The following is a 23,550-nucleotide window of genomic DNA, read 5'->3' as shown; positions in this document are numbered from 1 at the left end:
AGAATTAGGACATCTCTAGAAGGCTTTACAGAATAGATGTAAAATGATATCTCCTCTTGTTGAGTAACTGCCATCCAGTGAGGATCATACAATTAAACTAAAGTATCAGCCTTTCTGATGGAGACGGGACAACATTTCTTTATCCTGAGGGAAATAAATCTTTGGAATTCTTCTTGAAAATTGGCTTTTGAAATTGTTAATGAGTATATTTGAGGATGAGGTTGAGCATATAAAGGAAAATGATTACAGAATGTAATAGGATTTAAAAAATCAGATGAGATTTTATTGAGGATGAGGTTGAGCATATAAAGGAAAATGATTACAGAATGTAATAGGATTTAAAAAATCAGATGAGATTTTATTGAATGGAAAGGACTGAACTACTTATTCTCATCTTTTTTCAAATATTATGTTCATGTTCTGTTACAAGTATCTTACTAATAAATACAAATTAATGTCCTATTGCATGAATTTAAAAAAATTATTGTTGGCACTAAACTTTTGCATGGGAGGCTAAATGTAGAAGGTGGAAGAAAATTAGGAGTAAAATAACAATGTGCAGATAAGTCAAGATAAAGGCTCATTGTTAGTTCAATTTGTTTGACTGATTTGTGAATTATGAACCGTACTATTAGCAGGATGGTTGGAGTAGTGGATAGTGGAAAACAATTGCAATGCCAGTGACCTAGGTTTGAATCCGGTGACATCTGTAAGGAGTTTGTATGTTCACCCTGTGTCTGCATGGGATTTCCCCAGTTTCTCCAGTTTCCTCCCATTCTTCAAAATGTACAAGGGTGTAGGTAATTGGGCAGCAGGGATTTAAATGAACGTAATTGGCTTGTACCATGCTGTGTATAAAATTTTAAATTTTTGTAAAACAACTGCCATCTTAAAATTATGGTCCAAGCTTCCAAACATTCCCTGTGAAAATAGATGGAGAACACGGAGTAGATACTGCCATAATTATAATTTAACTTGTTCCTAATACCTTGACAGACCATTCTGTAGACTATTGATGATGGAATAGTTTGCTTCCAATACTTGACAGAATGCTTTTATTGCCTCCTTGGAACTCTATAGGGGAACACAATTTCAGTCACTGCGAATTTCATGCTAAATCTACAAGTATGTACAATATGTGAGAGAAACTTAAAATAAAATAAAACAGAAATAATAGATCTGTGAACGATAACATGAACAATGGTACACTCTTAATATTTTGAATTTCCATTATATGTTTGGATGAACAATGCGCCCATTCAAATTGGTATTGTATCTAAGCATTTTTTTAATTGCTACCATGATTTCCATTCAGTGCCCCACTGATGACTCCAGGCGAGTCTTGCCAGCAGAGGGACCTGCTGCAGTGCTCACATGACTCTGAGAGAAAGAAGGAACATTAATTCCTGTCCCAACCTTGGGCACCTTCCTTTGTTCCCAAGGTCCTCCACGAGTGCGGCTATGTCTTCGTCCACAGGGACATGCACTGGACTTCACTCCAGCAGGTATACAAGGGTCCTTACAAGGTGGTGCATCAGAATGGAACCACGTGCATCCTCAACATGAGGAGACCTTCGCCACTGATCACCTCAAGCCAACACACCTAGACCTGGAACAATCTGTGACTGTGCCACCCCCACGCCGATGAAATCAGCCACCCAATCAGACTAAAAAGATGTTGCCCGTGGACTCCACAACTCCTAACGCCAATTCTGGTGGGGGAGGGGGACTCATGTGGCAGCTCGCCCACGCAACAGGCAAACTGGCTCACAGAGTCGCAGGCTCATCTGCAGCAGATCTGACTGTGAGAGCTCCAGGTGCAGGGCAAGCCCACAGCCTGGCGGTTGATGTCATAAAGGTCCCGGGAGTTGCATGAGTCATTGGATTCCAAGGGATTTAAGCATGTGCGAGAGTTCTATTAAAGTCATTTGATTCAACTCACTTTCGACTCTGCATGGTTCTTTCGCTCACTGCGTGCTTAGTGCAACTGCACCTCCAACCTAACCTTCTGGTTGCCCTTTTTGGTATCACTGGAGAGGATGATGTCCATTTGACTTCAATTAAATCTCAGGTTCTGTCTTTTGCCTCTCTTTTGGCTAGACGTGTAATATTGGAGGGATGCTACGCCACCCACTTATGCTCAATGGTTGAAGGACATTATGTCCTGTTTAAATCTAGAAAAGATTCATTATTCTGTTAATGACTCAGACAAAAGGTTTCAAAACATGGGGACCTTTCCTGAGCTGCTTTCAGGACCTCTAGTTTTATTATAAAAGTGGTCTTCCAACATTTTATTACGTTAACTTAGGAACAAGGCAAACTTTAATTATAGAACTTCGACTTGGTAATAGGCTCAAAAGATGGGGAGAAAATAAAAATATAACAGTCAGGATAAAATTGTAAGATGTTTTGTTACTTTTTTCAATATTTTTATTAATGTTGAAATTTTACATCCAAAAATAGAGTACATACAGATATATGTTAAAAGTCAAAAAGATACATTCCATTTAAATCATATAATTTCATCCAAGGTATCCCACCTTTAATCAAACAGATTATATTGTATTATTATAAAAAAGGACAATCTAAATCTACAGTCAAGAAAGAAGCTGTTTGGCCAAAATAAAAGACAGAATTCTTATCAGAGTGAACGATTACCTCATTAGCCAACAGTTCTACCTTCATAACAAATTAAAGATTATAAAAGTAATTCAAAAAGGATCTCCACAGTTTGAAAATTTGAAATTAAATCAGAAATTGAGCATCTAATCTTCTCTAAGTTTAAACATGACATGACGTCACGTAGCCATTGAGTGTGATTAGGTGGGGTAATGCCCCTCCATCTGAGCAACTCCACCTGCCAAGCCATAAGAGAAATAAAAGCTGATACATGCAGATCAGATGCCTTTAAAGTTATGTCACTCTCTCCAGCAATACTGATAAATGTACTTTATAGATGTACTTTATAAATTAGATAACTGTTGATTTATTTATATTTGACATCTCAGTTATATATTTTACAAATGCTCTGTATGTATCTGTTTACTTAAGTAAAATTCAAAATTCAATAAAAATATTTAGAAAGAAAAAAAAATCCGACCTTCCAAAATCCATCACTTCGCACTTATCCAGATTGAGCTCCATTTGCCATTTTCCACTCAACTCTGCATTCTGTCCTATATCCTTGCTGTAAACTATAACAGCCCTACTATTCACAACACCTCCAACTTCATGTCATCTGCAAACCTACTGACTCCTCCTTCCACTTCTTCATCCAGGTCATTTTTTTAAAAATCACAAACAGAACCAAAACCACTCATCCCTGACCTCCAGGCAGAATATGTTTCATCAGTCTTTCTGCAGTCAAGCCCATTCTGAATCCGCGCAAGCAAGGTTCCATGGCTCCCCTGCTTCATGACTTCCTGAATGAATGTACCATGGGGGACTTTGTCAAATGTCTTACTAAAAATCAATATACATCACATCTACCACCCTCCTTCATCACTATCTTTTGTCACTTCCCTAAAACTCAACTAGGCTTATGAGGCACAACCTGCAATATAAAAAGGCACCCTGACTATCCGTGAGAAGACTATGCTTCTCTAAATGTTTGTAAATTCTTTACCTCTGAATCCACAATGTCCTCCCTTTCTCTGATGCCTTCCTTGATTAGTACTCCCCATCCTCTTTTATCTCCCTTCCTATCCCTTTTGAATTATATAAACTTCCATACCTGCATCAGCCAATCCTATCCTTACGCCAGCCAAGTCTCTGTAATGGCCACAACATCGTAATCCCATGTACTGATCCTTGCTTAGGTTCATTTCCCTTATTCCTAATACTTCTTGTATTGAAGTGAACACATTTCAATTATATCAATTGGCAAAATGTGTGCTCCCTCCACTGTCTGTCCTTCCGCACAATCTCACTACACATTGCATCAACCTTTCCACCATTGCTCTATTCTCTGCCCTATCATTCTGGTTCTCATACCCCTGCCAAACTAGTTTAAACTCTCCCCACCACTAGCAAACCTCTCCGACAGGATATTGGTCCCCCTCCAGTTCAGGTGTAACCCATCCTTCTTGTACAAATCATACTTACCACTGAAGAAATCTCAATGATCTAGAAACCTGAAAACCTGCCACCTGCACCACTTATGCAACCACATATTCATCTGCCACATCATCCTATTCTTACCCTTACTAGCATGTGGCACAGGCCACAATCCTGAGACTACAACCCTTGAGGTCCTGTCTTTCAGCTTCCTACCTAGCTCCCTGTATTCTCTCTTCAGGACCTCATCCTTTCTCTACCTATGTTATTGATACCAATATCTACCGAGTTCTGGATGTTCACCCTTCCTTTTCAGGATGCCATGAATTCATTCCGATACGTCCCTGACCCTTGCACCTGGAAGGCATCCAGGTGTCTCGTTCAGTCCATAGAATATCCTCTCGGCTCCTCTAACTATTGATTCCCTATCATAACAACTCTCCTTTTCTTCCCCACCCTTCCTTTCTGGGCTATAGGTCTAGACTCAGTGCCAGAGAACTGGTCACTACAGCTTTGCCTTTGGAGGTCATCTACCCCAACAGTATCCAAAGCAGTATGTATTCATTGAGGGTTTGACCTGGGCTGATGGAAGTGGAAATAAATTAAATGGGGAAAATCAGCAAGATAAAGGTGGAACAAATCCAGCATCAATGATCAATCTCTCTTACTTCCAGAACTCTTAGAGTCTCTTAGTTCAGCTGAAGTTGTTTTCTCTCTCCCTTTCCACCCTTTCCACCCTATTATTAAAAGCACCATCTTCTTATTGCCCTCTTAAAGTCCAGCCTCATGAATCAGCATATCTATTGATTCATCATGGAAATCTGCTGATGCTATATATAAAATATTTCTATATTATGTTGAAAATTATAATATAAAACTGATTATTAGTCTTTCAAGGGAACTGTAGTTAGTTTCCTGTAGCCCAGGAAAAAAACATACTATTCTCTTCTTTTCTACCTTAACCATATATAACTAACCTTGGAATCCAAATTGCTCGGTGTATCCATTATTTTATTTAGAATCTTCGTGACTGTGGTAACTTCATTCACTGTTAAATTTTTTGGATCTGATGTCAGCACCATAACTTGACTTGCTGCAGTACTCAGATTTGATGTATTCAAATTTTCCTATGTGACATGTAACAGAAAATCAAAATCAACACAAAATTCTGGGATGAAAATGTAGAATTGTAATCCTTTGGGCAGTAATCTTCATCAGATTATAAACTAGGTAGGGCAGAAAAGAAAAGAGATCACATTAAAAGGATTAAATACTTATTGATAAAAAATTTCACTTGTGCTTGAAAAGAAAAGCCATAATATTTTTTCCAGCAATGATTTTTCAACCTGCAAATAATGGACCAGGTTAAGGATATCTAGCAAGAAAAAGAGGTTTTTGAATTCAAAAAGGGTGGGGCGGGGGAGATATATTCAGTTTCTATTCCTGAATTCTGAACTCGGAGTGAGATAAAAAGTGCCCTTTCCCATTGTTATTACATTGAAAGTTGGGATGGATACTTTACCTGGTCCACCTGTTTTGTGTGAAGATTGGAGAAACTTGTCAATTTACAAAGAACATTGAACATTACAACACCGTACAGGTGACAGGACCTTCACTCATGATGTGGTACTGACCTATATAAACCTCCTCCACAGCAATCTAATCCTTCCCTACCTCACACTCATACCCCTTTATTTTTTGTACATTCGTGTGCCTAAGTGTCTTTTAAAATGTCCTACTGTACCAGCCTCTAGCCACCTTACTTCTGACGTCATCTCTAAACTTTCCTCCATTCATCTTAAACTGATGCTCTCTGATATCAGTTATTCTTGCCCTGGGAAAAAGGTGGTGTCTGTTCACTGTATCTATCTCCTCATAATCTTATATACTTCTATTGTCTTCTATCATCCATCATCACTCCAAAGAGGAAGAGCCCTAGCCCTGTCAACCTTGCTGCATATGACATTCATAAATCTTTTCTCAAGTCAAATCAATTCAAGTTTATCATCATCTGATTGTATAAATACAACCTAACAAAACAGTGGCCTCTGGTCCTCGGTGCAAAGAAACACAACCAGATATACTGTAACAATATTAATATTTGGGGAGAATTTATAAGATTTAGAGTAGGTCACATACATACACACATTTTAAAACAGATCATATTTGAAAAACTGAAGAATTCACTTTGCAGGATCTCTGGAAAATGTAAGCACCTTTCACAAGTAGGTGTTAATTGAACCGACGTCATAAAATGCTTGACCATTGTCTTGCTGGAGTCATGCTGTCTATCAGTACCCTTTCTGCAAAGTGCTCACAGAAAGGTCAATTCTGGATTGTTTACCAGATGGAGTAGAAGAAAGAACTCCTGTTGTTTGCAGGAGAAGGTGGAGGTTTTGCAAGAATGAGTCACATGCTCTCTTTGGAGTTTCAGTTGGAAAAGAGTTAGTCAGTCAGTGTTTGGGACACTAACAAGTAACTGAAAAGTGCAATCCAGGGAAAACTGTTTGAAATTGATGAAAGCAAGTTCCAGAGCAGTAGATGGCTGGAAGTGCTATCTGTCTGATGTTTCTCTTGAAATAGAGGAAGGAATGGAACTCTGTGGTAACTTGAAGAAAGAAGTTACCATCTAGAAGACCCTGATGGGGCAAGTTTCATCAGCTATACCCTGAGGTAACTAGTGGTGGTACCTCAGTTGTGGAAATCCTGGAGCAACGAATATCTCTCTGCAAACCCTACAAAAACCTTCCTGAGCGGTAAACATTGACCTTTCAAGCACCAAGCCTGGTGAACTTTATACATGTTAAATTCTGTGCACAGAATGGTGATTGCCTGCATCCAGAGAACTTGGAAGAAGGAGTAGTGAGATTGAACTGTGAACCAAAGAACTTTTCTTGAATTTACACACACATTACATACACTTGTGCTTAGAATTAGAAGGGGATAATTTGGGTTAGTATAGAGTATAGTATAAGAATAGAGTTAAGTTAAAGTTCAATTCTATTTTCATGTTTGAAGTTGATTAAAAATAAATTGTTTTGAAAGCCATTTGTCTTGGTGAATGTCTATTGCTGCTGGGTTTTGGGGTCCTTTGGGCTCGTAACAATACAGACAAATAATACATATGCAAGACAAGTATTTCATCTTTACAAATAAATAAATAAATATTGTGTCATAAGAGAGTTAGTGTAAGCAGTTTCTTTGCTCATTCAATATTCTCCTTGCTTATGGGAAGAAGCTGTTCCTTAGCCTGGTGGTGTTGGCTCTGATACTTCCCCAACAGAAGCATCTGAAAGATGCTGTGTGCAGGGTGGAAGGGCTCCTCTTCAGAGAACAATCCCAGTAGATTATGTCGATGGAGGGGGAGGGAGCTTCATGTGATGAGGTGATTAAAACCAAACACAACACTCCCAAGTGTGATCCAACCAGTGTTTTATAGAGTTGCCACATTATCTCGTGGCTCTTGATCTCAATCCCCTGAATAATAAAGGCCAGCACATTATACATCTTCTTAACTACCCCATAAACTTTTGTGGCAACCTCGAGGGATGCATGGACTTGGACTCTAAGATCCCTCTGTTATCCACACTGTCAAGAATCCTCCTATTAACCACATACTCCACCTTCAAGTTCGATCTGCCAAAGTGCCTCACTTCACATTTACCCGGTTTGAACTCCATCTGCCACTACTCTGCCCAACTCTGCATCCTACCTGTATCCTGTTACAACTGGCCTCACTATCCACAGTTCCTTTAACCTATGTGTCTTCCTCAAACTTATTGACCCACTTCTTCATCAGTTTCAACTCAATTGCTCTATTATAAAGTATGGTTGTTGCTGTTTACAACCAAGGCAGGACTACTGAACATAAAAAAAAGTTGACTCCCCGGTCATTGTTATTTGAATTATTTTTTTATTTAAATTAAATGAAATCATTTACATGTTGTTGGCAATGGTGATAGAGGCTGATGTGATAGGGACATTCAAAAGACTTACATAGGCATGTGGATGTAAGAAAAATAGAAGGCTATGAGATGTGAGGGAGAGGATGGGTTAGATTGATCAAGTAATAGGTTTATACAGGTCAGAACAACATCCTGGGCCGAAGGGCCTATACTGTGCTTTACTGTTCTACATTCAATGAACCCCAGTTGTGTAAATTTTATCTCACTATAAGAGATATGTTATATGAATGGCATAATGAATAAAATTCCATGATTTAAATTCATTCTTTTTTCTTATAGATTGATATTTTCACTTACCAATACTCCATCCAGAGACAGAGAACAATCAGTCAGAGTTGGTGTCGAAAGAGTTAATTTGCCATTTGCTAAAATACATCCTCGTGTTGCAAGATATTTTCCAGCTTATAAAGAATAAGTGAAAATTAATAAATTGGTTGGCTTTAATCATGTCATAGAGTCATGGAACAACAGAAATAGAAATCAGCCACTGAGTCTGAGCTGACTATCAACCACTCATTTACTCTAATTCCAAATTAATCCCATATTTTTAATCTCCCCAAATTCCCATCAATATCATCCCACCTCCACACAGATTTCACTACTGACCTACACACTGAGGATAATTTACAATGACCAATTAGCTTTGGTAGCTGTGCCACTATGCCATCCCTGTTCTAATTATGATATAACCATTTGATTAAGATGGCAGCGCTGCTGGAGCTGCTGTGCGAGCAGTGCTGCCGCTGGTGTGGACCTGTGGAGAGCAAGGGAGCGGAGATGCAAAACTCCCACGGGGTCCAGCTGCCCAATCAACTGCTGTTGGTTCTACATAGGCCCAATGAGGGAGCCGATGGTGGTTTGAGTTGAAATCCCATGACCGCGGGTCTGCGCCTGAGATTACGGCGCCTATTAATCGGCAGCAGCAACGAAGGGCTGCAGACTCCGGGGAAACAGAGGACTTGAGCAGGGCACCAGAGGATGCGAAGATCACGCACCATTCGAGAGGTAAAAGCGGAGGAGATGTCCCACGGGGATGGTGACCACGGCGGCGAATCAGTGAGGGGGCTCTGCGGCTGATGAACCAGTGCATGCAGCAGGCTGATGGCGATTCGAGATGAGGAACCCATGGAAGCCATGGGCTGCTGGAGACTGCTGTTAGGAGACTCGCGCCAGACTGCGGACCGCTGGAGACTGGCTTGAATTGGCTGGAAGGGCATCAGCCCTTCTGGGATGAGAGGAGGTGCTGAGGATGCTGGAGGAGAGTCCCTGATCATGTTGGAGGTTCAGACCTGTAGCTCAGGTTGCCAATTATTTGGATTATGGCTGCAATGGCTGCAGAAGCACTGGAGGTAAATCTACGGACACTCGATGACTCTGAGGGGACTCTCTTTTGCTTTTCTCTGACTGTAAGAGGTGCCAGTGGTGAATCTGTCTGACTTGCAGCAGGCAAAAAGAAATTTCATGTAATAGGACACTGTTTTACTACTATGACAATAAATTGAACCTTAATCTTGAATCTGGAAAGTGTGGCCAGAGCACAAGTTGACAACTTGATCAGCGTGGACAGGATGGCTTGTTGGCATATCCAATTTTAAATAGATAACTAAGTCAGCGTGAGCAAGTTGATCCAAAGGGCACATTTCTGTGGTCCAAAGAGCTATGATTAAGGTGAGAGGGTGAGAAGGGACCTGAGGGGCAATTTTTTTCACTCAGAGAGAGTGTCCAGAAGAAGCTGTCAGAGGAAGCAATAGAAGGGCATAAAATTACAAAATTCAAAATGCATTGGATAGATATATGGAAGGAGGGATTTTAAAAATATATGGAGGCCAAGTGGGACTGGTCCAGAATGCCAACTTGGATGGCATGGACAATGGGCTGAAGGGCCTGTTTTGTGCCGTGTGTCTCTATGAATATGGAGAGTTTGTTTTGCCTTCTCTCCAAAAGGCTGTAAAACTCAGCAAAGATTATGGTAACAATATGGGATAAATCCTCTTATTTCTTGCAAAAGCATTGCAGAATATGTAAATGTAAAGGTATTCTCTTAATAAATCTGATCATAACATTTAACATGATCATTTTATTCTCTTGAGGACCAAAGACAAGGAGTCAAATGGCCTACTCCAACTTCTATTTCTCCTGTTCATTTACAAATGTGGGCAAGAAATATAAATCAGTAATCCTGATTTTTTTTTTCTTAGGGATTTCTTTGAGGCAATTTTATTGTATCCAAATAAAAAACTAATCACACAACAGTAAAGTGAAAAAAAATCTATTAACGTACCATTTTTAGTTTCTTCACCACAGTACTCGTTTGAATAACCTATGGATTCCAATATGATTGGGTTAAATGTCACTACCTGATTAGATGCAAGAGTGTAGTTAGATATGTTGCAGATGGCATCTGTAGAGAAGAAAGAACATCCTTAGAAAAATCTCCTGTAATTCCCTCTGCCATCATCGAGAACATTTACAGGGAACGCTGGCGTCAGAGAGCAGCAGCAATCACCAAAGATCCACACCACCCAGCACATACTCTGTTCTTGCTGCTATCATCAAGGAAGAAGTATTGGTACCACAAGACTTGCACCACCAGGTTCAGGAACAGCTGCTACCCTCCACCATCAGTCTCCTCAACAACAAACTCAATCAGGAACTTATTTAAGGACTCTTAGTTTATTGGGTTTTTTAAATTGTCTCTGTATGGCACAGTCAGTTTGTTTACATTTAATTATCTGTTTATAATTCTATATTTATTACATGTGTACTTTGTATACAAATTTTTTCACACTATCAATAAGTGGTAATTCTGCATTTCCCACAGGAAAAGGAATCTCAGGGTTGTGTGATGTCAATAAATCTTTATCCTTTTTCATGGAAAGGCCTGTTCTTAAGGCTCCTACTGCCCCTTATTCTGATGCTGTTCTGAGTATTGAAGTTCCAATGTTTGGCAGGATAAGTGACAATTGCATGCTGGGGTCAATTCCCTGGATATTAGAATCACTCCAAATGTCAATTTCAAAATGGGTTCAGGTGTATTGAGACTAGTTCAGTTCAGTTTGAATCTTAGTACCATGTACCCTTTTCCTGTATGGTTTCTTGTGGAAGCTCAAAGACTGAGTTCGGAAAAAAACAGCTCCATGTTCAGCACCACTCTGCATGTTTTCCAATGTAATTTTGTTCAACATATGTTAGAATATAGAGGGCTTAATTTTAAAATGTCTCTCTTTCGGCTTGAGAACTTTTGAAGTTGTTAAAGATGGCAATGATTTGGAAGCCACCTCCAGCCCACTAACTTTCATATCATACATTGTGACATGCTCTGGGGAAAAACAGGCATCCAACTTCAATATGTTATCCAACGTCAATATGTCAGCTTGGTCACAGTGACATCAATGTGAATTTGGAAGTTTAATTGCACTTCCTGGCAATTCCCAATGAAAGCAAGGTAGGCGTGCAGCAGTGTTAAAGATGCACTGAATAATTAACACCTGAATAATTAACAACCCCACAGGTACAATCCATTCAAAAGTTTATGCATAGAGATTGTGCAGAGGAATTACTTAGAAAATACTGGAACAAAATTTATAAATTTTGTAATTCTTTTTCTCACTAGTGGAGGTGAGAATATGAGAACATCACTGTGCCTTTTTCAACATATAATTGTCACTTATCCTGCCAAACATTGGAACTTCAATACTCAGAACAGCACCAGAATAAGGGGCAGTAGGAGCCTTAAGAACAAGCCTTTCCTTACTATTAGGTTCATCCTTGGGCATTGAAGGCTTCCTGATCATACTGGAGGTTTGGATCTAGAGCTCGAACAGGAGTCTGTGTGGTCCAGAGGCTGCGGGAGCGTTGGAGGTGAATCCACGGACATTTGGTAACTCTGAAGGGCCTCTCTTTTGCTTCTCTTTCTCCTATTGCTAGGTGCGTCAGGCAATGCTCATGGTGACTCTTTGCCTTATGACAGACAAAAGATGAAGTATATTATGTGGCAATAAAAGGAACCTTGATCCTAGAGAGGGAATGGCAGGGATGGGAATTTCACAGGAGGTTGCTCAAGTCCCTATTGTCCTTAACTTTCTTTATCTCATAGTCATTCCTGGGTTAAAGTCACATACAGATTTACTAGTCAGCAGGGTACAAATATGAAAGACTGTTGACTGCCAACTAACTTGCCATGCTTGGCAATTCATTTTGCTTGTAATGAGGCCTGTTATATTAAATGTGTGCCTTGTGTTTCAGCTTCTGCTGCCTTCCCACAGTTACACAATCTCAATGACCACATGCGGATCATCAATTATCTGGTCACAAATGCAAAGATACAATGCAAGTGTGCATAAGATTCTCAGGCAGTTGTCCTGCATCTTAACATCTTCCCAAATCTTTTTAATATCTTGAAACAGTTGGTTTTTTGAGAATAAGAAAGAAAGGACTATCCAAAAAAAATTATGACATTGAAATCTGGGAACAATACAGTGAAAACCTTCTGACAAATTGGGGTAGCATTGGTATGACAAAGATGCACTTCAGGTGTCCCAATAAATCAGGGGGCACACTTCAATGTGCACCATTCAGACTGTTATTGCGGTTCGCTGCAAAGCCTTCCACAGAATTGTACTTGGTCCTGCAGGTGGCACACAGTACCAAGGCAAGAATTAGGCCGTGAATATTGACAATGCAAAAAATATGCCAAGGATCTGCAGGATACCGCCGGTACTGAGGATCATAAGGTTCTATCGATGTTCCCTTCTAAGGTCTGATTGACAAACGCAGATTTCTCTTCCTCTTGCTGCCGAACAACTAAGCGCTCCAAACACCTTTACATAGCTTTACATAGCCCAGCTATATTTGTGACTTACCAATCCATACAAATTAAAAAGTGATTTTCCAGAAATTTAGCAAAATGTGCAAAGGCAAACAGCAATTGGATACTCTGTGTTTCAACACTGATCAAAAGAATTGTATCAAAATGTGTTAATTGTCGACTTGCAAGTGCTAAACCTGGACCACAACAAATGGAGGATTTGCCAGAAGACAAAGTTTCACCTGATGAACCCCACCACCTTTACAGATGTGGGAGCTGATTATTTTGGTCCTTTGCAAGTAAAATGATGAAGATGTGTTGAAAAATGATACGGAGCTATTTTTACTTGTTTAACTTGAGAGCATTTCATATTGAAGTAGCGTCATCGCTTGATAGAGACTCTTATCAATGTTCTTCAATATTTTATAGCCAGACATAGTCAAATAAAGGAATTACATTCTGATAATGGATCTAACTTTACAGGAACTCAATTAGAGTTATGAAAAAGCAATTCAAATTTGGAATCTACATCAAAATCATGGTGTACTACTTCAAAAAGAAATTAATTGGATATCTAACCCTCCCACAGGATCACATCGTGGAGGTGTGTGGGAAAGAATGATTAGATCAATCAAGAAAATAGTCAAATACTGAATGATGACAATCTTCAGACAGTATTGTGTGAGAGTGAAACAATTTTAAATGGTTGTCCAATAGCGAAAATTTCTGTTGATTCAAATGACATTGAGGCACTTACACCGAATCATCTCTTACTTCTTAAATCTAAACCTTTAATGCCTCTGGGTCGCTATTGAATGACCATTTAAAATTGTTTCAGTCTCACACAATACTGTCTGAAGATTGTCATCATTCAGTATTTAACTATTTTCTTGATTGATCTAATCATTCTTTCCCACACACCTCCACGATTTTAAACTTCTGTATTTTTTACCGATATATCTTCCACAATTTTTTTGCTGGTTGCTTGAACTCTAGATAACAGGGGTTTTATGGCAGTAATTTCTTGGTACTTTTGTGGCAAGAATCATATTCCATGTCTGTATGTTTTATTTACTTGGGAGCTCAAAGGGAATTTAACATTTCACAATTATCAGCACACATCCCCATTTCTTATGAAAGAACGATGGTCTTTGATGGAGCAGCTGAAGATAGCTGGGCAATGACACTGCCTTGAAGAACCCCTGCAGTAATAGCTTAAGATTAAGTCGATTAACCTGCAATGAACACAACCATCTGACATTGCGTAAGGTATTGTGTCATGTGAATTAATAGTTTGGATTTGGAATTGGCTTCAATAGGAGACAGAGGATATTGATGGAATCGTGTTATGCTGGCTTGAGAGCTATGACCAGTGGTGTTCTGCAAGGATTGGTGTTGGTAAGTCTGCAGATGACACCAAGATTGGTGGAGTTGCAAGCAGTGTAGAAGGCTATCAAAGGATGCAACAGGACAGGGATCAGTTGCAGATTTGGGCACAAAAATAACAGGTAGAGTTTAATCTGGACAAATATGAGATGTTACACTTAGGGAGCTCATATGCAAAGGGAAAATGTACAGTTAATGGCAGAAATCCTAACAGCATTGATATGCAGAGGGATCTGGGAATCCAAGTCTGTAGAATCCATGAAAGTGACCAGATAAATGATAAAGAAAGCATATGGTATGTTTGTCTTCATTGGTCAAACATTGCGTATAAGAGTAAGGAAGTCATATTGCAGCTACATAAAAATTTGCTGAGGCCAAACTTGCTCCATTGCATATAATTCTGGTTGCCCCATTACAGGAGGAATGTAGAGGCTTTGAAAAGGCTACAGAAGAAATTTACCAGGATGCTGCCTCAAGGGTACGTGCGATGAGGAGAGATTGGACAAACTTGAATTATTTTCTCCAGATGAGGGGAAACCTGATCACAGTTTATAAAATTATGAGAAGCATAGATAGGGCAGACAGGCAGAATCTTTTCTCCCATAAAATGCGTCTGAGGTGGTGGGAAAAGTTTAAAGAAGATGTTTGGGGCAAGTATTTTACATAGAGTGGTAGGTGCTTGGAACAGATACCATGAAATCAGATATAGTAAAATCCCCATTATCCAGAATTCAAGCAACTGGCAAAAATATTTGCGGAAAATAAATAAATAATGTGGAAGTTTAAAATTGGCAAGCCTCATTGTTAGTTCACCAATCACACAACACGTAATCTCAAAACAAAATGTACTTACGCAGCATTTACCAATCCCCTTAGCTGCTGAATACCTGTGGTTTTACTGTACATAGTAGCATTTAAAAAGGCTTCTAGATAGAGGCTTGAATATGCAGGGAATAGCAGGACATGCATCGTGTGCAAGCAGAAAATATTTAATTTGGCATCATGTTCAGTGCACATATTGTGGGCCAAAGCGCCTGTTCCAGTGATGTACTGTTCTAGGCTCTACGTATAAATCCAACCACTGCCAAGTTTTCTACTTGATGATTCCAGGAATAAAAGTGTTATCATATGAGGAGCGTTTTTTCAGCTCTTGGCCTATATTCACTGGAATTTAGGAGTATGATGGGGATCTCCTTGGAATATTTTGAATGTTGAAAGGTGTTGAACAGAGTGAATCCAGAAAGGTTGTTTCCCATGGTGGGAGAGTCCAGGACAAGAGGGCACATCTTCAGGATTAAACAGTGTCCACTTAGAACAGATATACATAGGAATTTCTTCAGACAGAGAGTGGTACATCTGTGGATTTTGTTGCCAGAGATGGTTGTGGAGGACAAGTCATTGGGGACATTTAAGACAGAGATTAATAGGTTCTTGTTTACCCAGGACATCAAAAAAAGGTTATAGGGAGAAAGCTGGGCAGTGGGGCTAAGTTAGAAAATACATCAGCACATGATTGAATGGTGGGGTAGACTCGATGGGCTGAATTGTCTATTTCTTCTCCTACATCTAATGGTTTTATGGACTTGATGCCCATTGACTTTAATTTTATTAGGGCTCCTTGATGTCATGTGCAGTTTCTCCCATCTCGTCTCTAAAATAAACTCTCTGGTCCTTCCTTAGACCAAGGATCGCAGATGAGATTTGCAGTCAAGTGATCTTTGAAAATCCAGACTGAGCTTCAATGGCAGGTTATTAGTGAATAAATTCTTGTTAGTACTACTTCCAGTGACACTTTCCATCTGTTGATATGGAGAGAATAGACTAACTATTAATAGCCCAAATATCATGGTTAGATATGCCTTGCTTTATGGACAGGACATATCTAGGCAATCTACCATGAAGATGGATAGAATATCACATGGAGTGATTTAAACTGGATAAAAATGGTTTTCTGAGATCAAAGCCAAAATACATCATCCATTAACCCTTTCTTTCTGAGCATGGAGACAAATCACTCTGCCTTCTCTTTGTTAGGCACATCCTTATCCCAGCCATTGTTAAAAGTAGGGATAGTCTTGGAACCTTTCCTCCTCTCACAGGCACCATCATAAATGTGACAGGACTCACCATTTATGTCAAGTATAACAAGACTGCAGTGCTTTGATCAATCTGTTGGATGCAGGATCTCTCAGCTACAGTTTGTCTATTGTATGCCATTTTTGTTATTTAGTATTCATAAGCCCAGTGTTACTGTTTTCTCAAAGCAACACAAAAACAGCAGACTCTGGAATCTTGAGTGAACAGAGAAGCTGGAGGGACTCAGCAGTTTCTCGTTCAGAATTAAAACAGCACTTGTTCTGTTTTTCCCCACAGGGACTGTTTTGCCCTATTTGGACATGGTTGAAACATTGGGCAGTGTGCAAGTTAATGGAAGAAAAAATAATGGCTAAGATTGCAGTTTTTCTTTCAGGAGGAGAAAGAGAAATACAGAAATCTAGACCTACACAAAGATTAAATGAAACTCAGTTAAATGAAATGAGAAAAATGCAATAAGGACATTCATGAGAGGGACCAGAGATTGGCAAACGTGCAGAAAGACCAAAACATAAAGCAACGGCTCACAAGAAATAAGAATGGTAAATACAAAACAAATTTGTTATTTCTTCAAACATTCACAATATGTGACAGTACATTCTGTTATATTTTGTAATTCTTATGAAAGATGTTAGCAGTTGTCATTTGAAATTAATTTCTAAAAGAAGTGGAATTTAATTTAAAGAGAATCAATTATGACATTTGACAACCTCTAGAGATAACTAATCTATACGCTCACCTTTTTCACAATTTTTTCCTGTATAATTACTATTGCAAAGGCAGTAGTAATTGTTATTTATTGAAATGCAGGTGCCATTGTTTTTACATGGATTAAACTCACATGGTGATTCTGGGACTGAGTCTTTAGCTGATGTTGTAGCAGGAATGGTAGCTGTTGGAAGAGAGGAGCTTGTAGTATATGTTGGTGTTGGAGATGGGGTTGGTGATGTGGTGGAGCTTATTGTAGAAGATGAAATTGTTCTCGGAATTAAGGTTGTTAAAGTGGATGTTTTTGATGAGGTTGAGGTTGCTTGTGAAGTTACAGATGTTTGAGTTGAATTGGGTGTTGCATCAGGAGATGTTGTTGAAATTGTGCTTAACGTTTCAGAGGAAGTTAGTGATGGAGAAGAGGTTAGGCATGGAGATGGAGTTGGTATTAAAGTTGACGATTGTGTTGGAAGTCCAGTGGTTTCTGTAGTTGAGATTGATGATGTCGTCAAATTTGAAGCTGAAGTTGAATTAGTTACTGTCGGAGGTGAATTAGTTGCAGTAGGAGTTGAATTAGTTGCTGTAGGAGTTGAATTAGTTACTGTTGGAGTTGAATTAGATTCCGTTGGAGTTGAATAAGTTGCTGTAGGAGTTGAATTAGTTACTGTAGGAGTTGAATTAGTTGCTGTCGGTGTTGAATTAGTTGCTGTAGGAGTTGAATTAGTTGCTGTAGGAGTTGAATTAGTTACTGTTGGAGTTGAATTAGTTGCTGTAGGAGTTGAATTAGTTGCAATAGGAATTGAAGAAGTTATTGTCAGAATTGAATTGGATTCTGTTGGAGTTGAATAAGTTGCTGTAGGAGTTGAATTAGTTGCTGTAGGAGTTGAATTAGTTGCTGTAGGAGTTGAATTAGTTACTGTTGGAGTTGAATTAGTTGCAATAGGATTTGAAGAAGTTATTGTCAGAATTGAATTGGATTCTGTTGGAGTTGAATAAGTTGCTGTAGGAGTTGAATTAGTTGCTGTAGGAGTTGAATTAGTTACTGTTGGAGTTGAATTAGTTGCTGTAGGAGTTGAATTAGTTGCAATAGGAATTGAAGAAGTTACTGTCAGAATTGAATTAGATTCTGTTGGAGTTGAATTAGTTGCTGTAGGAGTTGAATTAGTTGCTGTCGGTGTTGAATTAGTTGCTGTAGGAGTTGAATTAGTTACTGTTGGAGTTGAATTAGTTGCTGTAGGTGTTGAATTAGTTGCTGTAGGAGTTGAATTAGTTGCAATAGGAATTGAAGAAGTTATTGTCAGAATTGAATTGGATTCTGTTGGAGTTGAATTAGTTGCTGTAGGAGTTGAATTAGTTACTGTAGGAGTTGAATTAGTTGCTGTCGGTGTTGAATTAGTTGCTGTAGGAGTTGAATTAGTTGCTGTTGGAATTGAATAAGTTGCTGTAGGAGTTGAATTAGTTGCTGTAGGAGTTGAATTAGTTACTGTTGGAATTGAATAAGTTGCTGTAGGAGTTGAACTAGTTGCTGTAGGAGTTGAATTAGTTGCAGTAGGAGTTGAATTAGTAACTGTTGGAATTGAATAAGTTGCTGTAGGAGTTGAATTAGTTGCTGTAGGAGTTGAATTAGTTGCTGTAGGAGTTGAATTAGTTGCTGTAGGAGTTGAATTAGTTGCAGTAGGAGTTGAATTAGTTACTGTTGGAATTGAATAAGTTGCTGTAGGAGTTGAATTAGTTGCTGTAGGAGTTGAATTAGTTGCAGTAGGAGTTGAATTAGTTACTGTTGGAATTGAATAAGTTGCTGTAGGAGTTGAATTAGTTGCTGTAGGAGTTGAATTAGTTGCAGTAGGAGTTGAATTAGTAACTGTTGGAATTGAATAAGTTGCTGTAGGAGTTGAATTAGTTGCAGTAGGAGTTGAATTAGTTACTGTTGGAATTGAATAAGTTGCTGTAGGAGTTGAATTAGTTGCTGTAGGAGTTGAATTAGTTGCAGTAGGAGTTGAATTAGTAACTGTTGGAATTGAATAAGTTGCTGTAGGAGTTGAATTAGTTGCTGTAGGAGTTGAATTAGTTGCTGTTGGAGTTGAATTAGTTACTGTTGGAATTGAATAAGTTGCTGTAGGAGTTGAATTAGTTACTGTTGGAGTTGAATTAGTTGCTGTAGGAGTTGAATTAGTTGCTGTAGGAGTTGAATTAGTTGCAATAGGAATTGAAGTAGTTATTGTCAGAATTGAATTGGATTCTGTTGGAGTTGAATTAGTTGCTGTAGGAGTTGAATTAGTTGCTGTTGGAATTGAATAAGTTGCTGTAGGAGTTGAATTAGTTGCTGTAGGAGTTGAATTAGTTACTGTTGGAATTGAATAAGTTGCTGTAGGAGTTGAATTAGTTGCTGTAGGAGTTGAATTAGTTACTTTTGGAATTGAATAAGTTGCTGTAGGAGTTGAATTAGTTGCTGTAGGAGTTGAATTAGTTACTGTTGGAATTGAATAAGTTGCTGTAGGAGTTGAACTAGTTGCTGTAGGAGTTGAATTAGTTGCAGTAGGAGTTGAATTAGTAACTGTTGGAATTGAATAAGTTGCTGTAGGAGTTGAATTAGTTGCTGTAGGAGTTGAATTAGTTACTGTTGGAATTGAATAAGTTGCTGTAGGAGTTGAATTAGTTGCTGTATGAGTTGAATTAGTTGCTGTAGGAGTTGAATTAGTTACTGTTGGAATTGAATAAGTTGCTGTAGGAGTTGAATTAGTTACTGTTGGAATTGAATAAGTTGCTGTAGGAGTTGAATTAGTTGCTGTAGGAGTTGTATTAGTTGCTGTAGGAGTTGAATTAGTTACTGTTGGAATTGAATAAGTTGCTGTAGATGTTGAATTAGTTGCTGTAGGATTTGAATTAGTTACTGTTGGAATTGAATAAGTTGCTGTAGGAGTTGAACTAGTTGCTGTAGGAGTTGAATAAGTTGTAGGAGTTGAATTAGTTTCGGTCGGAGTTGAATTAGTTGTAAGATTTGAATTAGTTACTGTTTGAATTGAATAAGTTGCTGTAGGAGTTGAATTAGTTGCTGTAGGAGTTGAATTAGTTGCTGTAGGAGTTGAATTAGTTGCAGTAGGAGTTGAATTAGTTACTGTTGGAATTGAATAAGTTGCTGTAGGAGTTGAATTAGTTGCTGTAGGAGTTGAATTAGTTGCAGTAGGAGTTGAATTAGTTACTGTTGGAATTGAATAAGTTGCTGTAGGAGTTGAATTAGTTGCTGTAGGAGTTGAATTAGTTGCAGTAGGAGTTGAATTAGTAACTGTTGGAATTGAATAAGTTGCTGTAGGAGTTGAATTAGTTGCAGTAGGAGTTGAATTAGTTACTGTTGGAATTGAATAAGTTGCTGTAGGAGTTGAATTAGTTGCTGTAGGAGTTGAATTAGTTGCAGTAGGAGTTGAATTAGTAACTGTTGGAATTGAATAAGTTGCTGTAGGAGTTGAATTAGTTGCTGTAGGAGTTGAATTAGTTGCTGTTGGAGTTGAATTAGTTACTGTTGGAATTGAATAAGTTGCTGTAGGAGTTGAATTAGTTACTGTTGGAGTTGAATTAGTTGCTGTAGGAGTTGAATTAGTTGCTGTAGGAGTTGAATTAGTTGCAATAGGAATTGAAGTAGTTATTGTCAGAATTGAATTGGATTCTGTTGGAGTTGAATTAGTTGCTGTAGGAGTTGAATTAGTTGCTGTTGGAATTGAATAAGTTGCTGTAGGAGTTGAATTAGTTGCTGTAGGAGTTGAATTAGTTACTGTTGGAATTGAATAAGTTGCTGTAGGAGTTGAATTAGTTGCTGTAGGAGTTGAATTAGTTACTTTTGGAATTGAATAAGTTGCTGTAGGAGTTGAATTAGTTGCTGTAGGAGTTGAATTAGTTACTGTTGGAATTGAATAAGTTGCTGTAGGAGTTGAACTAGTTGCTGTAGGAGTTGAATTAGTTGCAGTAGGAGTTGAATTAGTAACTGTTGGAATTGAATAAGTTGCTGTAGGAGTTGAATTAGTTGCTGTAGGAGTTGAATTAGTTACTGTTGGAATTGAATAAGTTGCTGTAGGAGTTGAATTAGTTGCTGTAGGAGTTGAATTAGTTACTGTTGGAATTGAATAAGTTGCTGTAGGAGTTGAATTAGTTGCTGTATGAGTTGAATTAGTTGCTGTAGGAGTTGAATTAGTTACTGTTGGAATTGAATAAGTTGCTGTAGGAGTTGAATTAGTTACTGTTGGAATTGAATAAGTTGCTGTAGGAGTTGAATTAGTTGCTGTAGGAGTTGTATTAGTTGCTGTAGGAGTTGAATTAGTTACTGTTGGAATTGAATAAGTTGCTGTAGATGTTGAATTAGTTGCTGTAGGATTTGAATTAGTTACTGTTGGAATTGAATAAGTTGCTGTAGGAGTTGAACTAGTTGCTGTAGGAGTTGAATAAGTTGTAGGAGTTGAATTAGTTTCGGTCGGAGTTGAATTAGTTGTAAGATTTGAATTAGTTACTGTTTGAATTGAATAAGTTGCTGTAGGAGTTGAATTAGTTGCTGTAGGAGTTGAATTATTTGCTGTAGGAGTTGAATTAGTTACTGTTGGAATTGAATAAGTTGCTGTAGGAGTTGAATTAGTTACTGTTGGAATTGAATAAGTTGCTGTAGGAGTTGAATTAGTTGCTGTAGGAGTTGAATTAGTTGCAGTAGGAGTTGAATTAGTTACTGTTGGAATTGAATAAGTTGCTGTAGGAGTTGAATTAGTTGCTGTAGGATTTGAATTAGTTACTGTTGGAATTGAATAAGTTGCTGTAGGAGTTGAACTAGTTGCTGTAGGAGTTGAATAAGTTGTAGGAGTTGAATTAGTTTCGGTCGGAGTTGAATTAGTTGTAAGATTTGAATTAGTTACTGTTTGAATTGAATAAGTTGCTGTAGGAGTTGAATTAGTTGCTGTAGGAGTTGAATTAGTTGCTGTAGGAGTTGAATTAGTTGCTGTACGAGTTGAATTAGTTACAGTTGACGTAGAATTAAGTGTTTTGGAGGAGTTTAGTGTTCGACGTGAGGTTGGTATTGGAGTCAAATTCAGTATTAAAGCTGTGGATGTTGTTGGAGTTGAATTTGTTTGAGTACAGTTAGTTATTGAAGTTGAGTTTAGTGTTTCAGATGAGTTTGGTATTGGATTTGTGGTTGTGATTGTAGTTGAAATTGGTAATGGAGTTGAGGTCAGTGTTGAAGCTGAGTGCACTATTTCCGTGGAGCTTTTTGTTGCTACTGAAGTTGGTATTAGAGTTTTGTTTATTGGTATTAAAAATTTTTGAGTAGAGTCATTTGTTGAAGTGGAGGTTGTTTTTTGGGTTGAAATTGGTGTTGATTCATTTTGCTTCTCCCAACGTGTTGTTGTTCTTGCTATTGGTTTCACTGTTGTTTGAGCCGTCTGTAATTTAGTTATCCAATTTGAATTCATTATGGTAATATTATTCCCGAGTTTTATTGCTTGAGTTATTGGATAAAAGGAGTTCAGTTTTGTTAGATTATTCCAGAATGTTTTTGTTTGTGGTGTCAGGAATTTTGATTTTGTACTAGTTTGATTAACCCACAATGTAGTTGTTTCTCTTTTCAGGTTTGTTGAATTCGTAGTTATCTGTTTATGCCACAAAGTTGACATTTCTGTTGAGATTGTAGTTTTCTGTGACATCCTTTTTGTTTGCAATATAGTTTTTTGCGATTTTGAGATGTTTTTATTCAATAACATCAGTTTTTTTCTCAGTGTTACTACTTCTGTTGCTCTGTTGGAAGGTTTATCCACTGACCACCGCATTTCTTGCTCTTTTTCTGCTTCAGTTATTGAAGGCAAAGTTGTCTTCACTACCGCCTTTTTTTGGTTTTTCACAGTTTTTCCAATTATGTAATGAGAGGTTGTGTTCAATGTTGACTTTTCATTTATTTGCTGATTTTCATGTGATAGCGTAGAAAACATTTTGATCTCTTGCAAGCCATTTGAACTCTGTTTACCTTTTCTTGATTTTAAAAAATCAATGACACTCTCCAACTGGGGGCCTTTTTTCAGAATTTTAATCAGTGGGTGCATTGTTGAACTTTCCAACTCTGGCTCTCTTCCTTGGTATGATTTTGAATGTGTTCTTAATGCCTTTGCCATTGGCAGATTTTTTTTCTTTGTAGTGAATCCCGGAGACCCTTGACATAACTCCAAAGTTAAAACAGCATTGTTTCCCCCCATATTTCTATCTTTTTTTGTTTCTGATGAAAATTGGTCAGTGCTCTGTTCTGCTCTTACATTTTTGCCTCTCACTGTTGTTGTTGGACTTTGTAAAGAAGTCAATGGAAGAATAGGTGGAGATTGAAGAGAATAATTCATATCAGCATGTTCACTTGTGTTCATGGAAACAACTGTGGTATCATGGTTGCTTGTAGATGCCATGTAAATCTGTAAAAGAAGACCCATATATTTAAAGAATAATAAAATTTGAAAAATCCGTCTGAAATTCTGCAACAATCTGTAAAGGAATCTTCCTCATCCCATCAAATCTGTGCTG

General features: G+C 38.2%; 1 protein-coding gene across 1 annotated transcript in view; it reads right to left on the bottom strand.

Moving 5' to 3' along the window:
• The window catches only part of LOC138743592 (mucin-2-like), a 60,201-nt gene that overhangs the window by 24,252 nt on the left and 12,399 nt on the right, over window positions 1–23,550 (bottom strand). The window contains exons 2-7 of the mRNA XM_069899106.1: window positions 17,048–23,441; window positions 10,303–10,422; window positions 8,319–8,422; window positions 5,034–5,183; window positions 2,659–2,679; window positions 989–1,074 (exon numbers count right to left, since the gene is read on the bottom strand). Of these exons, the coding sequence (XP_069755207.1) occupies window positions 989–1,074; window positions 2,659–2,679; window positions 5,034–5,183; window positions 8,319–8,422; window positions 10,303–10,422; window positions 17,048–23,441 (6,875 nt within the window). The remainder of the gene's footprint in view (window positions 1–988; window positions 1,075–2,658; window positions 2,680–5,033; window positions 5,184–8,318; window positions 8,423–10,302; window positions 10,423–17,047; window positions 23,442–23,550) is intronic.

This window comes from Narcine bancroftii, chromosome 9, assembly GCF_036971445.1.
Source record: "Narcine bancroftii isolate sNarBan1 chromosome 9, sNarBan1.hap1, whole genome shotgun sequence".
Taxonomy (NCBI): domain Eukaryota; kingdom Metazoa; phylum Chordata; class Chondrichthyes; order Torpediniformes; family Narcinidae; genus Narcine; species Narcine bancroftii.
This window is presented reverse-complemented; position numbering and strand designations above follow the sequence as displayed.